The sequence below is a fragment of the Vombatus ursinus genome, unplaced genomic scaffold (assembly GCF_900497805.2).
Source record: "Vombatus ursinus unplaced genomic scaffold, bare-nosed wombat genome assembly UNPS02014798.1, whole genome shotgun sequence".
Classification (NCBI taxonomy): domain Eukaryota; kingdom Metazoa; phylum Chordata; class Mammalia; order Diprotodontia; family Vombatidae; genus Vombatus; species Vombatus ursinus.
Genome location: NW_020954576.1, coordinates 36,061,458 through 36,079,859, shown reverse-complemented (window position 1 = coordinate 36,079,859; position 18,402 = coordinate 36,061,458). Strand labels below are relative to the sequence as shown.

Genomic DNA, 18,402 nt, shown 5'->3' with positions numbered 1-18,402 from the left:
AAATCAAATAACCCTCTTATTTTTTGGCATCATTATTTCCAATCATTCATTTCTACTCTCTAACACCTCCCTCTAATTAAAAAGAAAAAAAACTCATAAAAATTAACATAGTCAAATAAAATGGCTGTCAAGTGACCATGGTTTTTTTATCTACTTTGGGTTTATGACTTCCCTGTTAGGAAGTAACATGCTTTATCATATGACCTCTATAGATATGGTTAATCATTGCATTGATCAGAGTCCTTAAGTCTTTCAAAGTTGCTTTTCTTTTTAATGTTACCATCCCATAAATTGCACCTCTTTCCTTTCATTTCAATCTACATCAGTTTGAACTAACTAGGATTCTCTGAAGTTATCTCTTTCATCATTTCTTGTGGCATGATAATATTCCATTATATTCATATACCACAAATGTTTATACTATTCTCCATTTGAAGAGGACTCCCTTAAATTCTAATTCTTTGCTTTTCTGGTCCCTCCCCCCCTTTTAATTTTCATTTCAGGATCAGGAAGTTTGTTGTGCTTGTGGTTGTTTGCTCCTGGGCATTATCTTCCCTTTTAATCACTTCCCCCATTCCTGCTAGTCTGTGGGTTGAATTTGCTGTATTTCTACCCCAAACATACCTAGGTATGTATTCAACACATCTTTGTCCCTTTCAAATAAGGGTGAAGTTTATCTGATACCAGCTCCCTCCACATCCTTCCTCCACGTTTGCATACTCTACTTCCCCCACACCCAGATTATAAGAAATTATAAATTTCACCTCTTTATCCCTTTTTTCTACTCTGGTGAATTCTTCTTGTTTCTCTCCTTTTTCTTTCCTTTTTTCAGATTCTCAGGACAGAATCAATACTTTGCCAGGTTCTCTGTTTTTCTTATGTAATTCCTTCCATTTCCTTTGATGAATTAAGATTCTAAAGGTACAATTGTTTCTTCTCCCCCACTAGAATGTCAACACTGTATCATCATACAGCCCCTTACAAATACACAAATAAATGTAAATAAAGAGTCCACCTGAGTTTCCATATGTAGGTTTATGACACTGTAAATTCCAAATAACATATTACAATAAATACAATGGCTTTGTGAACACATTGGTGATTGTATGATCCTATGATGTATTTCCTCCATCCTTGCCTACTCATCCTATGCAACCATTATCCATATTCCTTCACAAATCTCCCTTGAGTGGGAGATGGGATGGGCTGAAGGATCACCTAATATGTCAGGGTCCTACCTTGACTTTTATCGATGTTATGTGACTATAACAGAGCAAGAAGATTATATATCAGTTATCCCTCACTCTTATAACACGATTACTCCAACTTTTTTCTGCTTATGCTTTTCTCTAATGGGTCAGAAATATTATTCATCCAGTACTGTTGCAAGATCATTTGGGAAATGCAGAAGTTGTAGAAGTAGTAGTATTCTTAGCCACCATTCACCACCCTAGAATGCTTGATGAGTGTTTGCACATATAGTCCATTATTACATCATGCTGGCTTCTCTACTAGACAGTAAGCTCCTTGAGAGCAGGGACTGCCTTTTGTCTTTCTATGGTTCTCCAATGCTTAGCACAGTGTATTTAATACATATTTATTGATTGACTGACTGGATTTCCCAACATTATGACACATGATTTAGAAATTGCATGGAATTTAATTTCTTATTATTGTTCTTACTCTACAGAACTTTTAAGCATTATACTTATATATACATTAATCTTTGAATCTCATTTCTAATCAGGCACAATGACTTCATTTTCTTCCTATTGCTTGAGCTACTCTCTAATAGCAAATTATATACTTAGGATGCAGTCCAAAAGCGAGAAGAGCTCTCTCAAGAGGTACTGGGTTCCCTTCCTTAGAGGTTTTCAGGCACAAGCTAGACTACTAATCATTAGGAATGCTAGTGTAGAAATTCTTTTTGGACTGGATGGTGACTGAAGTCTGTTACAACTCTAATTCTGTGGATACACATTGGACCACTGAGAAATCACTACTGAACTTTGTACCTCAATTCACATTTAAGCAACCCCTCTCTGCAGTGAATCAGGAGCAAGTGATTAGAACAGAAAGAGTACTTGATCTGAATCATATCACCTAGGGCAATGTTTAGTATGGTATATGGTATAAATGGTATAATGTAATATATTGTGGTAGAAACAGTATAATGATATAAAGAACACAACTGAGCTATGCACAGGTTTTTCCATACCTAGCTTTGGGTAGAATAGGTGAAGGTAGAATGAGATATGGAATTAAATTCATAGGATCATAGATTCAGAGAAAGAAAGGACCTGAGGAATCACTGAATACAATTCCCTCATTTTACAGATGAAAAAAATTAGGCATTGAGAGGTAAAGTGATTTGTTCAGGGTCATATCTGCAATAAATATCTGAGGCTGGATTTTGAACCCAGATCTTCCCAACTGTAAGACCAGCACCCTTCCCACTATACCAGTGGGAATTCAACAAGCATTTACTAAATACCCACTGTGTACAAAGCACTATGCTAAATGCCAGCAACATAAAGACAAAAATGAAATAACCCTGCTCTCAAAATAACATTACTACCTCAGGAGCTTTCATATAAGACAAAAAAAAGTTAATACAAAATATGTACAAAGTTAATAAGTGATTTTAGGAGGAAAGAGCTAACAATGGGGGATCAGAAAGGCTTCAGGTAGGTGATGAAACTTGAGCTGATCCTAGCAAGGAGATAGGGATTCCAAGAGGGACAGGTGAGGAGAGAGGCTGTTCCAGGCATGGAGGACACCCTATACAAGGGAAAAGAGACAATAGCTGGAGTGTCACATCCAGGCAATGTCAGGCTGGTCATTTTGAGTGGAATAAAGAGTGTGTGATGAGAAATAATGTTAAATGGTAGGGAAAGAGATTTGGTCCTGATTATTTAAATGTGAAACAGAAGACTTTTTTGCATTGTATCCTAGAAACAAGATAGAGTTACTGATACTTTTTGAGTAACACAATCAGAACTGTACATTAAGATGTCAATTTGGCGGTTGAAAGGAAGATGGAATGGAGATGGGAAAGATTGAAGACAGAGAGACCAATTAAGAAGCTATCTGCAGTAGTCCAGGTGAGCAGTGGTAAGAACCTCAACTATGAATGTGGCTACATGAATGAAGAGAGGGGCAGATATGAAACACTGGGAAGTGTGATCAATGACACTGTGGCAACTGGTTGGACATGGTGAGTAAGGGGCAGTGAAGTCTAAGATGACTCTGAGGTTGTAAATCGAAGTGCCTGAAAGGATAGTGAGATAACAGGAATAGGAAATCCATGAAATCACTCAAGGTACATCCTTATGACTTAGTCCAGACTATTTCCCGCACTGAGAATAGGAGAGAACACATCAGTTGCAATGGGTTTAAGCATTGAAGCATTTACAGTATTAAACAGCATATATTGTTATCTATCTGAGTTAGAAACTAAATTTTCTTCTCTTGCTAACATTCAGCATTTAAATTACTAAATAGTCATTTTCGGTCACTTGATCAATTTTTTAAAAAATTATTTAGTTTCATAGTACATTAAATCATTTTTTAACTTAAGAAATATACTTTAAAATTATTTCTCTTGATTTTATGCAAACTATATATTATTTTACAAAGTAAAATATATTTATTTTATACTATATTTTATTTAATATTTGTTTAATATATTTTTATATTTTACAATATAAATACATCTGTAAAGTATATTCAAAAATACTTTAAAGACTATTTTTCTTGATTTTACATTTTTTATTTAAAAATATTAAGTCAAAATATATACTTCTTAAAAATCATCTATGTAGAAGGGCAGCTAGATGGTGCAATGGATAGAGCACCAACCCTGGATTCAGGAAGACCTGAGTTCAAATCTGTCTTCAGACACTTGACACTTACAAGCTGTGTGACCCTGGGCAAGTCACTTCACCCCATTTCCTCACCCAAAAAAAAATCGTCTATGTAGAATACATGATTATTTTTAGTAAGACTAAAGTTTCTTAAAGCTAGTGACTGCATTTTGCATAAAATCACTTACATCACTTCACTTTGTATGTTTTAATATTTCTGTACTAGAACATGACTTTCTCCATTTATTCTGAGTGGTTTAAATGTTAGAGTGCTGTGAAGCAGCTCAATAAAGTGGAAAGAATGCTGGACTTGGAGGTAGAAGAAAAGAGTTCCCATCTTATTTTCCATATTGACTACTAGCCCTGTGATATTGGGCAAATCACATAAATTCTTTGAGCCTCAGTTTCTCAATCTGTAGAATGGTGATGATTATACTGTACTACCTGCTTCACAGACTCCTTGAAAGAAAAATAGTACCTAAACTAGTGTAGGGCCCTGAGATGATGTCCTATGAGAATCAGCTATGGAACTGGGTAGTTTAACCTGAAGAAAAGACATAAAGTGGACTGGATAACTGAGAGTTGTCCTCAAGTAGTTGACAGACTGGCACTCATGATAATAGGTAAAAGTCTAAAAGATGAATGCAAGAGAAAATTCCTAACAGTTATTCAGAAATACAATGGACTATCTCTGGAGGTGGTGAGTTCAATTTAAGGCTGAAAGATCACTTGTTTATGATGTAGAGATATTTCTTGTTAGAAACAGTTGGACCATATGTGTTACAAGATTATGTGATTTTTTTTTGGAAATCCTACATAAATGAAAGTTCTTTATAATATTACTATTCTTTATGTAGTATATGTGGGTGTCAAAATGCCACCCTTTCTGCATGCCGCACCATGTCTATTGCAGAGGAACTGACCAGATAAGTTGCTGCCACTCAGACTCCTGATCCCCTACCACTCTCTAAATCTGAAAGGACAGGGCTCAACCAGAGATTTTATAATGCAAAATCTTTACTGGGCTCAACTTGAGATCTAAAAAGTAATTAGAAGGTGAGAGGGGCTTTGGTCTGATGTAGCTACATATGCAGGCTTTCCAGGGTGGAGTTACAGAGTAATAGCAATGTATACCCACTCTCACTGCCCTGTGAGATATTATACCTAAATCTTTGGGAATGGAGAAAATGCTATCATTGCAAGGAAACAAACAATGAATATTCTCTATATTTCTAGCTATTCTGAAACAATATTCCTGCATGGACCTTGACATTCCCTGTATCAGGTAATAGGTATTGATTTGTACAGATGAAGAAGCATCCTTGAAAGCATTTAAGAAAACAATTCCCAGCTTAATGAAAATTTTTTATTCAAAAACAAACAAAAGCCAAAATCCTCTTTTCTTTAATCTACTCCGTTAGGCAATGCAATTTACCTGTGAGGGCACTGGGGTTGACAAACTCAACAGTGGCAGCAACTACATGGGGCAGATGAGGACCACTCTTATCATATGCCTTCACAATGTACTTCTCAATTATACCTCTGACCCCAACAGGTTTATCCCAGGTCACTTCAATGCTGTAACCATTTATGCTGTGAGCTTTTGTGGGGGTTGGTACACTTTGTGGAGCTGTAGAAGGATAAAAGAGAAAATAGAGAAAATGGCAGTTCTGAGAAGACTATTGCCCCTATTCTTCAACTTTTAATGATGGCAGTAAATCAGACTCAACCATTAGCATAAATACAGTTTATTAGAGTTGTAACTTTTCAGCATTGATTTAATATGACTGCACATCTTGAGCCATTCAGTTCAAGCTATATTTCAAAACCATCAAAACTCCATCTACATAACATTCTTCCTTGTCTAGTCCAAGTTTTCCAAAAACATTGAATATATCCAACATGTTTAAACATCACTCATAAAGAAGGAGGTGGATAGTAGGCAGCTAACAAGCTCAAGCAATAGAATGATGTAACTCTTTGAAGCAAGATAATTAGACTGTTATTATACAGAGTAGTTTGACACTTTTATATCGTGGGCACAAAATATCACAAATGTGATCATGTTCAAATGTCTGATTTCATTTTCTCAATTCAATTTCTCCTCAAATTAGCTAAAAAAAGCAAATCTCAAGGAGATGAGATATATGGGACACATTCACAATTACTCATTTTGGTTAGAAAGGGAGATGAGCTTGTGAAAAGCCTGCTCAGAGAACTTCGTTTCAAATCACTTCTGATTTTTTTTAAAAGAAGAATGGAACTGGGGTGTTTGAAAGAAATCAAATGCCACACTTACATGGATACATAGTACCCTAATTTAAAAAAAAATCTATATCCTTTATTCACTAGATATTGCTTTAACAAGTCAAGATTTGGCCAGCAACAACTTCATCACAGAAGACTGCACTAGGGGTACTGAGAAAAGGCCCAAGGAACTCCATGACAGGATGATGGATTATGGGCTTTCTATAAATGTATGTGGACTCCCGGACCCTGTAGATGGATGATCACTCCTGTTTTCTCACATCAAATATCTTCTTTTTTCTGATTCTACTGTTTCAATGAGTGAAATAACAATTTCAGGGATACAGTGTATATGAGTGAGAGAAATGGGGATAGGGGAGGAATTATCAGCAGTACAGTTAAAACATTATAGGTACTTATAAAAAAATAGCCATGAGCTATACAGTCAGCTTGCAAGTTACAGACAACACTGTAGTAATATTGATTTTATTAGTTCTGAAATGCAGCACAGGGCAAGGTAAGGTACTGTCTAGCAGATGGTCTTCTCATAAGGGACATAGCAAAACTGACTCAAAAATAATTAAATAGTGCAATTATTCTTCAACCCTTGGGAACATGTAGCTGCTCAGTGTTGTGGTCAGATTGTAAATATAAATTTATGGCATAAACATATGTGGTCAGATCATTACTATAAACCCAGAGTTCTATTTGCTCACTTTCATGGTAGTTCTCAAAATGGTGGAAATGAAGCTATGTAAACAATGTATGTTCAAGGTACCTATTTATTTTGCTGAATTACGTTCTAAGCCGGTTCTTTGATTTGCCTGCTAATAATCAAGAAGGGTTTGAAATATGTGGGCAAAGCACACGCGAGTATGATTTGAACACAATGAGCTAATATGGGATTCTAGAAGCAAAAGAGGGCTCAAGAAATCAGGTGCTTCTTCTGATATAAAAGCAGGGACCTATCTCACCTATCTAGGATGGACAATTGTCTTGGAAAAGCCACTAATTCTCCTTGGTCTTTCTTGTTTGAAAAATAAAGGGATTTGACCAGATAATTTCAAAGGTTGACAGTTTGGGATTTGGAAGGGTCCTTGAGGCCATTGATTCAGGAAGGTCTTTTGTCAGCTCTAAATATGACAGTATGGCATAGAAGGGCAACAAGGTGGCACAACAGATAAAGTATCAGACCTAGACTCAGGAAGATTCATTTTCCTGCGTTCAAATCTGGCCTCAGACACTTAACCAGCTGGGTCACTCTGGGCAAGTCACTTCACCCCATTTACCTCAGTTTTCTCATCTGCAAAATGAGCTGGAGAGGGAAATGGCAAACCATTCCAATATCTTGGCCAAGAAAATCTCAAATGGGGTCACAAAGAGTCAGATGTGACTGAAATGATGGCATCATGACAGCACAAGGGAAAGAGGGCCAGATTTAGAGTCAACAGAGCCCAGTTCAAATGATGGCTTTGCTATTTATTCCCTGTGTGATCTTAGGCAAATTGTTTTCCCAACCCCATCCTCAGTTTCCTCATCTACAAAATTAGAGGGATGTATTACACAATTTCTAAGCTTTAGTAAACATCTATGACTATTCTTTTCTGGAAGCTCTCTAGGGATAAAGGACCCACAAACTACTTAGGGACATCAAAAAAAATGTTACCATAAAAACTTTTTTTATGGAAGTATTCACCCTCCCCCCACTAAAGACCATGTGTTTATTATTCAGTTTAAAATAGCCTCTTTTTTTGCAAAGAACATAGGAAGACAACATTTTAATGTGTGTGCATTTTCCTAGCATGTCTCTTGATTCAAAATGTCAGGTACCTACTACACTCAAATTCATATTTCATAGAGTTCTTTCATGACCAACCTTGAAAGAATGTTTGAAAATATCTATGTTATTTAAATAGATCACTGGTCACTGCAGTCACCCGTTCCTCCTACCTTTGTACTCTCCGGTTATAATGATGATAATAATAATAATAAGTATATTGATAACTAGCATTTATATAGACTCTATTATGTGCCAGGCACTGTGTTAAGCAATTTATAAACATTTTCTTATTTGATACTCAGAAACAACCCTGTGAGGTTACTATTATTATCCCCATTTTGCAATTGGAAAAAAAACCAAGGCAAACAGAGGTTAAGTGACTCACCTAAGGTCACACAGGCATTAAGTATCTGAGACTGAACTTGAACTCACATCTTCCTAACTCCAGGTCCTGGCACAAACCAAGATGAATAGGGGTTTTGTTTATTTGTTTTCCTTTCCAAGGACTTTGGTAGAATACTGGAAAGACATTTGACTCATTAAGATGGTTCTGATACTTGGGATCTAAGCAGCCAATTTAAATTTCCTAAATACAAGGGAGTCTTTCCAGGGTTTCATCTGTTAGACACAGGTAGATGATAAAATACAATAAAACAAGCATTTATTAAGCACCTACTTGTACAGGTCACACAATAATGGTGAACTGTAGAACTTCCCCAGAACTGCCCCTTCTCCTTAAGCACTTTGTAATTCTCCAAAACACTTTTCCTATAACATTGTTTATCTTACCTATTCGCATTTGTGTCTTTCCATCACTATTAGATTCCAAACTCCTTAATAGTAGGCACTATATGTTAACTTAACCTTGTATTTTCTAGTCCCTAGAAAGTACTATATGTTCTGTACTTAGTGACAATACTCAGTTCTCTGTACACAGTGGATGCTTCATCACTGTTTCATGTATTGTAATTGTAATGGTAAGGGTATGTAACAAATCCTTAAGTCTACCCTTCTCTTCCTATTGTAAGTCAAGGGAAGAAAAACAACATTAGAATGTGAGTATCTGCTTCCTCATCAAAAGAATGAGGTCAGTAGTTGATTGTTAGACTTCTTTGCCTGTCATCCTAGGTACAAATATAATTTTCATAACATATTTTGCTTTCCCATTCTAATCAATTTAAGAAAGCAGCAAAATCCAGCCAATTTTAAAGAATGTTGTTGGGTAGGTCTGGTAGGACCTTCTATTATCCTATATTTTTATCAGTAACATAACTCATATGGTAAATGTTAACTGCAGAGGTGATCAGAGATGGAGGGGCTAAAGAGGTACAGAAAGAGGATGTAATAAGGATCTGATAAGGCAAGAGAGAATCAACACAATATCTATTGAGTCTTCTACACCCCCCCACACACACACATGCACTTCCACAGACAGGGAAAATAATATATGATAATGGTAAGAAAAGATCAGCTGGCCAGATTGGAGAGAAATCCTGATTCCTGGACCATGGAAAGAAGGAAGAGCTATGAGAAGTTGGAGGTGGGGAGAGGCAAATGGCATGACTTGGCATTCCCTTAGTAAAATCGAAGTTCCATGAGGGTTGAAACAATTTGTAATTTTACCTTTGTAAAATTTTATTTAAAATGAAAAAAAAAAACATTGCCTAGAATGGTACCTTATACATAATAGGTGCTTTTTTTAAAAAATCAGATTACCATTATAAAGATGATAGCATCTGATCTCTATGGCTTATTCATTCAGGTTTTTATAGGATGAATTTTAACCTTCCAAAAATACATCTTCTATCTAAAACAATCTTCTAAGGCAGCTAACTACATCCTACAACCTTTCTTTTTCACTTAATCACACACACACACACACATACACACGCACACACATCTTTCAGTGATAAAATTGGATATACTTTGTATTTCTAGGCCACACTAAATCTATAAGTTACATAGAAAGATGTCAATTTGCTTCAGTATAGGAAATTTCCTCATCTGGGAGTTCCCTTACCCAAAGAAATCACAAGTCTAGTCCCCATCCCTATTTAAAGTGCTTACCTTTGGCCTTTACCTGCCTATTCTGTTCAATCCCAATATGGGCACACTTGCACCTAAATCTATAAAATAAACACACAAGGAAATAGAGGAATACAATTGGAAAACTGCATTTACCTGTTCCTTTTGTGCGCCCCCGACTCCAAACACTGCCTGCTGATCCTCCTTCATTTGAGGCCACCACTCTGTACAGATATTCTTAAGTGGAAATAATAAATAACAAGATAAGAAGTTATTCATGTAGAATTGACTGTGGGTGGAGGGGAGGATAAGGTGAGCAGGAGACATGTAGCATTTAATTTAAGGAACCAACATGTTACCTGTAAATGGCTGTAGACCACTCTCATAAACACTCCGCTCTTTCCCCCGGTAAACCAGGATGGAGTCATTTCCCCTGCAGTTAACAGCCCTGGCAGTTGATAGGCATCCATCCAGATTGACTCTGACAGCACCGCTGGACACAGATGCCAAGTTAACGACAGCACCTCGTGTAAATTTAACATCCTTCATGCAACCACCGAAACCTAGCAAATAGTAAGGGATTAGTATCACATAAAGAGCTTGAGTCATTAATTAACAATCATTTTTGTTGTCTACAGCACTGTATTTCCTATGACAAGGAGAACTCTAAGATGTAAATATTAACTTTTAAGATCTGTTGGAGGAATCCTGTCCCTCCACCTCCTGATTTTATCAGGCTAAAAAGGTTACAATTCTGTTGTACTGAAGGTATAGACACTGATTACTATACATCTTCACTTTATGATGCTTTACCCTTTTCTTCTCTCACAAATAGCAGTCACAAAGCCTGCACTTAATAAGTGCCTGTTTAGTTACTGTTTTGCAGACCCACAGCAGCATTCTTTATACATACACACACACACACACACACACACACACACACACACACACTTTAACTCCTTGTGAAAACAAATTTAACTAAATGTGATTTTTTGGGAACAGAAAATGACTTACTTGTACCTTACCCCTGCTTTTCTTCAACTACTTGAGCACCTAAATACTGACTTTCTGGAGGACAGGTGACAAATCAAATCCTATACTTCAGACACTATATTTCTAATGCCCAATAAGAATAATTTATCTAACTCAATCATTCTTAAAACATTCTTTCTTTAAAAAAAAAAAAAACCTCTTTGAACACTCCATGCAAGGAAGCAGGAAAGGTCCACACAGTTAATATCCCAGAATTAATCAGTACAGAAATTGCTTAATAAGTGTTTTGGAGGCACAGATTTTATCTTCACATAGATAATTCTACTGAGAAAGAGCCACTGCAACCCATTCTTTTCAATGAGGCATGTGCACATGTTTGGTCTCATATTTTTGGACATACAAAATGGCCCCTAAATTGACTGGGAATCTTTCATTCAGAGTCATGTACTAAGGACCAGGATTCAGCCTTAACAGGAATTTTTTTTACAAGAATGCGTATTTTACAGAATAGATTTCAAAATAAACATAATACAGAGAAGTCTTATTAAGCTTTAACACAGAATTCGGATGAGATGGGTTTAGATTATTCAATATTTTTGTTAAAGAACCATAGGGCATCTAGTCAGCCAGGGAATAGCAGTTGCTTTGAATTACATGCTATTTTGAGTAAACAGACATCAGCTCAATGAGGTTTGACATTATTCTGCTTGGGAAGAAATACTGAATTGTAACTAAGAAGGGTAAACACAACCAGGTTTAGGGCATCTAACACACAAACTCCCTGTCTTTTAACAAAACACTCTGAAGTTTGAAAGGGTAAAAACAGATGATTAGTGACTTCCAAATCAAACTGCATCTGCTCAAAGTAGCAACAGCAAATAATACAATGTTTAACATTAAAATAAAAGTTAATTGTGACAGAGACCAGATTGGTTTGTTCAGCATTTATGTCATCTCATTACTATGTAGGTCTCCTAACATACTAAGTTTATGTGTCCTGTTTCCTTGTGTCTCCCACTATGTAACTATCATTTCTTTAGTCCAGACTGATTAATATTGATACACTAACCTGAAAATAGAAACCAAAAAATAAGGGCTCAACATTGAGGCAGGGTGGCTCAATGGATAATCATTAGCTTGGAAGTTTAGAAACAAACAATTAGAATCCTTATTCTAGCACAGATTTGCTGATAACACTTAGGTGAATTATTTTACTTCTGTCATGATTTCCATATCATCAAAAAGAAAAATGATAGAAAAGCCAAACATAGTAGTATAACAAGTAACATAAAAATAATGCTTAAAAAATACATGGGTGAATTTGCAGGCATAGAATTAGATTCTAGCAGTTACGAATGGCACTATTTGGTTAGTGTTGACCCACACTTTACTTTGTAACAATTCTCAGAATGGAAAGTGTGTGAGCTCTGAATACACACACACATAATTAGATGCATGATAGCATAGGTGCCAATTGTGTGACTGCCCAAGATAGCACATCACTGAGGGTGAAACTAGAAATTACCATATTTCACCTCATAATCGTCGCAGATTTTATGCCATTTTTTGCAAAAATGGGATGCAACTATTATATGAAGCTTTTAAAAAGTGTGCTGGTATTACTTAAAAATCATTTATTACTAAACTGTCTTTGGTGCAAGATTAGGATGCATGGAATACTCGTGAATGTATGTTAAAATTGAATACTGACAACATGCTTGCACTGAGAATTCTAGGCTAGAGGTTCATAATACATGGGAAGTAAATGTGTATCCATATGCAACTGGTGAATACATTGCTGCTCTGTTTATGTTTTAAGTGACATAAACAGAATTATACCATGTCATGATTACACAATGAAAAGTTATCAACCAATTTTTGGACTGAAAAAACAAGATACATCGATTTTGCAGTGGTAACGATTGTGTGGTGAAATACCATACTCTCAACTCTGAAACTGGTCCAATAGCTTAAAGTGCTGATTTTGCTACACCCAATTCTGACAGTGACCTGAGCAAACAAAATCCCTTCCTCGTTGTGACTCATGAAGAGATGAAAACCCTTACCAAAACTAAAGATGGAGGGTAAAAGGAGAGCACAGGATTATAGAACACCATGCAATTACACATGTAAGAGGGCAATAAACACTACATTATAATTTCAAACAAAAAAAATTAATTGGCTAAGAAAACAGCAAGGTAGCAGCTAAATGCAGCAACTAGAGAACAAAATGGTCTCAAAGCCAGAGCTACCTCTGACATGTACTAACTATAGGACCAGAGAAAACCCTTCACTTCTCAGTTCTCTGGACAACTAGTTCCCTAAGACTGTAAGTGATAATAGACACGCTGACCTGCAACAGAAGAGGGAATTTCTTCATCCTACTCTTTTACATTGATGAAATCACAAGCGCAATCTCAAACCCTAATCTTATCTTTAGAAGGCAGCAATACTAATACAGCCACAGAATATTCACCTATTTTATTCTGTGAGACAGGGCTAAGGGAGGGCCTAGAAAAGAAGTTTCAAGTATTAGAATATTGTAATGAGTTTATTCTTGTTGTTAATGAGGAGCCATGATAAATAAGTGGAGAGAGAAACAGCAACAGAAAGATATGGTAGATAGAAAGATGATAGCTAGATACCAAAACACTCATATCTATGCTGTTAATATATTACATAGTAAGTATATATAGCATATATCTAATAATATATTTATACTGCATATAGTATTTATATATCTATACTATATTAGATAATAGAAAGACATACATACATACATACATGTGTGTGTGTGTGTATATATATATATATATAGTATGTATGTATCTAGATACTTTGTGGATACCTAGATATCTAAATATCAATCTTTATCATATCCATCTATACACATACATATATATAAAAGTATTCATTTTTAAATAGCTGGAAATATTTCCCTTTTCTTAAGTTAAACATGAAGTTGAAGATTTAGATGATAGTGTCATGATAGATATAGTTTAGCAAAATGGAAATAAAGTATTCTTTCCATAGCACAGAGGCAGTAAGGTGTCACAGTGGTTAGAGCATTGGACCTGGAATCAGGAATAGCTGAGTTCAGATCCAGTTTCTGATACTTCCTAGCCATGCGATCCTTGGCAAATCATTTAACCTCTGCCTGCGTCAGTTTCCACTGTAGAATGGGGATAATAATAGCTCCCATAATAACCTAGCTCTCGTGGTTATTGTGAGGATAAAATTAGATAATATTTTTTTAAATATTTAGCATAGTTCCTAGCACATAGTAGCTGCTTAATAAATTCTTGTTCCCTTTTATATTTCAGGTTTAATTATGTCATATATATATATGTGTGTGTATATAATCCTATTCAGCATCTACGTAAATATTACATAAAAGATTGAAATGCAAATTTTGTCTTTGTTTTAATGGATACAGACACACACATACACAGGTGAGTTTCTGGAACAGAGAGTAAGCTCCTTCCATGACTCAATTTCAATGTCTCCATATTTCTACATTAAAGGACACTTTTTAATCTAACAATAGGTTTTCACATTTTGTTCTAATGTCAGGAACTTAAAAACTTGGAGAACCATGTAGAAGAATGCAAAATTTTTAGCTAATCTACTTCTCAAGTGTCATTATGGCATTATGTCCCACTTTTTCATTAATTCTTTACTGATACCCCTTTAAAAAGGCTAATTTCATCTTGTCATATATTGTTGTTCTCTATTTAAAAACATGTAAATCTTTATATAATCCCTAAATAGACAAAGACTTCTTAATGGAATTTTTACCATTCATAATAGATAGATCTTAATTTTTTTTTTTACTTAGGGCAACTTCTCTGTGGAATTATATTTTGCTATGTGTCCAGTAGCTCTAATACATTTCACAGCCAAAGAAGAAACTCAGACTATTATCAGATGAAAAACAGAATAGGCAAATACATTAAGTGGATCCACACTTCTATTTTTATAGCAACTTTTAAAAGTGAAGTTATTTTATTCATGCTTTCTATTTCATAATTGACAATATATTTGCATTTCCCAAGTACATTTGAATTTCAAAAATTCAGGAGTCAGCTAAAAACTTCATTTGCTTGTATTTTTTTTTGATCAAACCACAAGAGCTTGATGATAATAGATAAATATTAGTCTTGAGAAGACAAATGTAAACAGAACAAACTGATGAATTTATAACTTTTTATGGGAAAGAATTTGTTTCTAGTTCTAAAAATACAAATTAATTATATGTCCAAAGAGAATATACGTAGAAAACATGAGGGGAATATATACAAGAAAATATACAAAATAGATGTAATGAATGCTATACTTATGTGTTGAAGGCATTGAATGCTCATAATGCATGTAAACAAGTAGGTAAACTCGTAGTATTTGGGGATAGCAGGAACATACCTTTAAGAGAGTACTTTAGAATCCTTTATATTTTAGGTTTCTTTTAATGCCAAATGTGTTTTCAGCCTAGAGCCATGATAGGACACTGACCTCCCGCAAATCTAGAAGGAAGACTGATCTTGTGGAATGACCACACTCAGCCTTGATCCACTCTTGAATTTGTCTTGGTAGATTTTACCTTGTTCCAAACTTAGCTCTTCATAGGTGTCCCGCAGCACTTGTGGCATTCCTCCGACATAGACTGGGGAATTCACCATCAGCGGCTGGGCACTGGATTCTGACACATGCTTCATCAGTTCATTCACACTTGCTGATATTACTGAGCCTGCCTTTTTCACGGTTACTTTATTCCACTTTCCATCGCAATAGGAGAGTCCTAACCATAGATCCACTTGTGTAAAAGTAATACAGGTTTTTAACAGGAAGCTCAGAATTCCACTCTTCAACTCTGTCTGTATTTCAAATTAAAAAAGAAAATAGGTGTATAAAAAGATGGCAGGATGACAGCACAGAAGGGAGCAAAAGGTCAATTTCTCTCCAAGAGCAAGAAATTCCACTCAAAGTACTCCATTAAAATGCTCACATTTATCCTATAGATGACTACAATGGCATATAACAAAGTGCCTTGCCAACTTATAATTGACATCAAAATGTAACGATAAGTCAAACAAATTCATATCCACTAATGATTAGACAATGTGCTATAGTACAATGTAGTCTAAAACAAAGTATTTCTATTCTATTCAGGTTTTTTGTACCAGTTAGAAGATTAAAGTCTAACATAAGCAACTGGAGGGGGAAAAAAGGACAGTTTGAACCACGGCTCTATTTCTATTGGAGTTTTTAGGAAATGAGAAAATAGTACTTCATGTATCAATTTAATTTTGGGAAAGAATATGACAAGACAATAAGAAAATGAAATGTCAAGCTTGATTAAGCTTATTTTTACTGGTTATAGCAAACTCAATTTCAAATTGATAAGATATATTTTGATTCTATATTTTAGTTTTATTATTTCAAATATCTAACTAACATAATTGCTTCTTTGTGTATTTTTAGATTAGTGTAGCATTTTCTAATATGAACTCACTTTACCCAAATTTTGTGATAAAGGAAGGTCTCCATACATTTTTCCCTCAATTCTGTCATAATGGTATAGTTTGCCATTCTCTTATTTTGATAGTAGGCAAATTGGAGACTAAATTTTAAGAAAGAATTTTTTCAAATGAAAAATATTAGATTAGCCCAAGGGAAAAGCTTTTCTGTATTCTTGGTAAAACTTGGCAAAATGCAGTGAAGGTATTATTGAAGGTACATGGAAAAAAGCTACTTCGGAGCAGAGAAAATGCTCTCTACTTGGCATTTCCTTTCTTTTCTTGTATTATGTCAACACAAAGAAAGTTGTCAATAAATATTTGGGGGAAAATAGTTTATAAAGAAGAATTAAATTCTTGAATTATGTAAGTATGTATTTTATTATATATTAACAATACATATAAGACTTCTGAGTCTGAGTTTTCAATCAGTTTCCTTTGGTTCTATGACAAAAATGTGTAATTTGGGGTTTTCACCCCTATTTTTTGAGAGTTTATCAAGGCCCATTATGGATTAGTTATAATTTTTAAAGAATAAAATCTCAACATACATCCAAAGGCCATTAAAATTAACTTTAGCATGGATTGGGACGTAAAATATTTTCGTTTCTGATTCTGATGTAACCCAAAACTGGAATTTCCTCAATTCCTTCTCAAAAAAGCTTTGTTGTTTTTATTAATCATCAATGCATTTGTCATGGATCTGAAATGTAAGCAGTTCTATGATCAAGTTTTTGCATAACAGTGGTAATGGTAATAGTAAAACAAACCATAATTTTGGTCACATGAAATTGAGGAAATTACAATTTTTCTGGAAGAAGGTGATTACAATATTATAGATTACTTTCCTAAGTTAATCCTCTATTAAATAACAGTGCAAGGCTATTAACATTAGCAAAAGCATTTTAAAATAAATACTTTCAAGATTAACATACAGCAAGAAAATCTGGTCCATCCTTATTGTACACAAATAAAAGTAATCCATTCATTTTGTCAGTTCTGAACTTAAAGGAAATTTCAAAATCCATTCCTCCAGGAAATACATGTGGATGGAGTTCCAGAAATCCTTTAAAAATAAGAAAATTTATATTTTAGAAAAATGTGAAAAAATACAGCCAGTATGTTTGTATCTTGTCTCCCCCATTAGACTGTAAACTCCTTGAGAGAAAAGACTTTATTTTCTTTTTCTTTTGGCCTTTTTTTGTATTCTCTATAACTTAGCATAGTGCCTAGCACCAAGTAGATGCTTAATACATTCTTGTTGACTATTGACATGGCTAATTATTGTGAGTGAATAGCTCACTTTTGAAAAATGCAAACCAATGGAATAATGCCCTTTGTAATTGAATAGAAAAAGCAAGAGGAACATAAGACATACCTCTCAAGAATTTACCTTTCAAGTTTACCCCTAAATCATGACTAGGGTCATGTCCATTAATTTTCTATTTAACTTTTAAACATAGATCATTTTAATAGTTAGAAAGGAACTCGGTGACTTTAGTTAGCGAATAATTGACTTATCAATGTATTATGCGGTTGTATAGTCTGCTGTGAAGACCATAAACTTACATAAACTCAGCACATTTCTGACATAAAGAGAACTGACTTGTGAAAACCCAAGGGCAGGAGTAACTTCTACCCAGAATGGGAAGTATTTCTCTATTCACCAGTTTCCCTTTTTCCTTCCTTGAAACTTCACTATCCCTTCCCAAACTTCCTTATAGTTTCTGAGGAGGTCTGCCATTGATGCAGTGGAATATGGAAGGAAAGGGAGATGTTTTACCAGCACTACTATGTTACATTCTTGCTATACATATGTATATATATATACACATATTACACACACACATACTGATACATATCTATCCATAACTATATATATAACTATATAATATATATAACTATATATATAACTCTCTCTCTCTCTATTTTTTTATATATATATATATATATATATATATATATATATATATATATA

General features: G+C 34.8%; 1 protein-coding gene across 1 annotated transcript in view; it reads right to left on the bottom strand.

Annotated features, from left to right (window-relative positions):
• USH2A (usherin) overlaps window positions 1–18,402 on the bottom strand; it is a 944,914-nt gene that overhangs the window by 570,328 nt on the left and 356,184 nt on the right. Inside the window, exons 25-29 of the mRNA XM_027871555.1 lie at window positions 17,360–17,490; window positions 15,509–15,782; window positions 10,278–10,481; window positions 10,075–10,155; window positions 5,302–5,496 (exon numbers count right to left, since the gene is read on the bottom strand). Coding sequence (XP_027727356.1) covers window positions 5,302–5,496; window positions 10,075–10,155; window positions 10,278–10,481; window positions 15,509–15,782; window positions 17,360–17,490 — 885 coding nt within the window. The remainder of the gene's footprint in view (window positions 1–5,301; window positions 5,497–10,074; window positions 10,156–10,277; window positions 10,482–15,508; window positions 15,783–17,359; window positions 17,491–18,402) is intronic.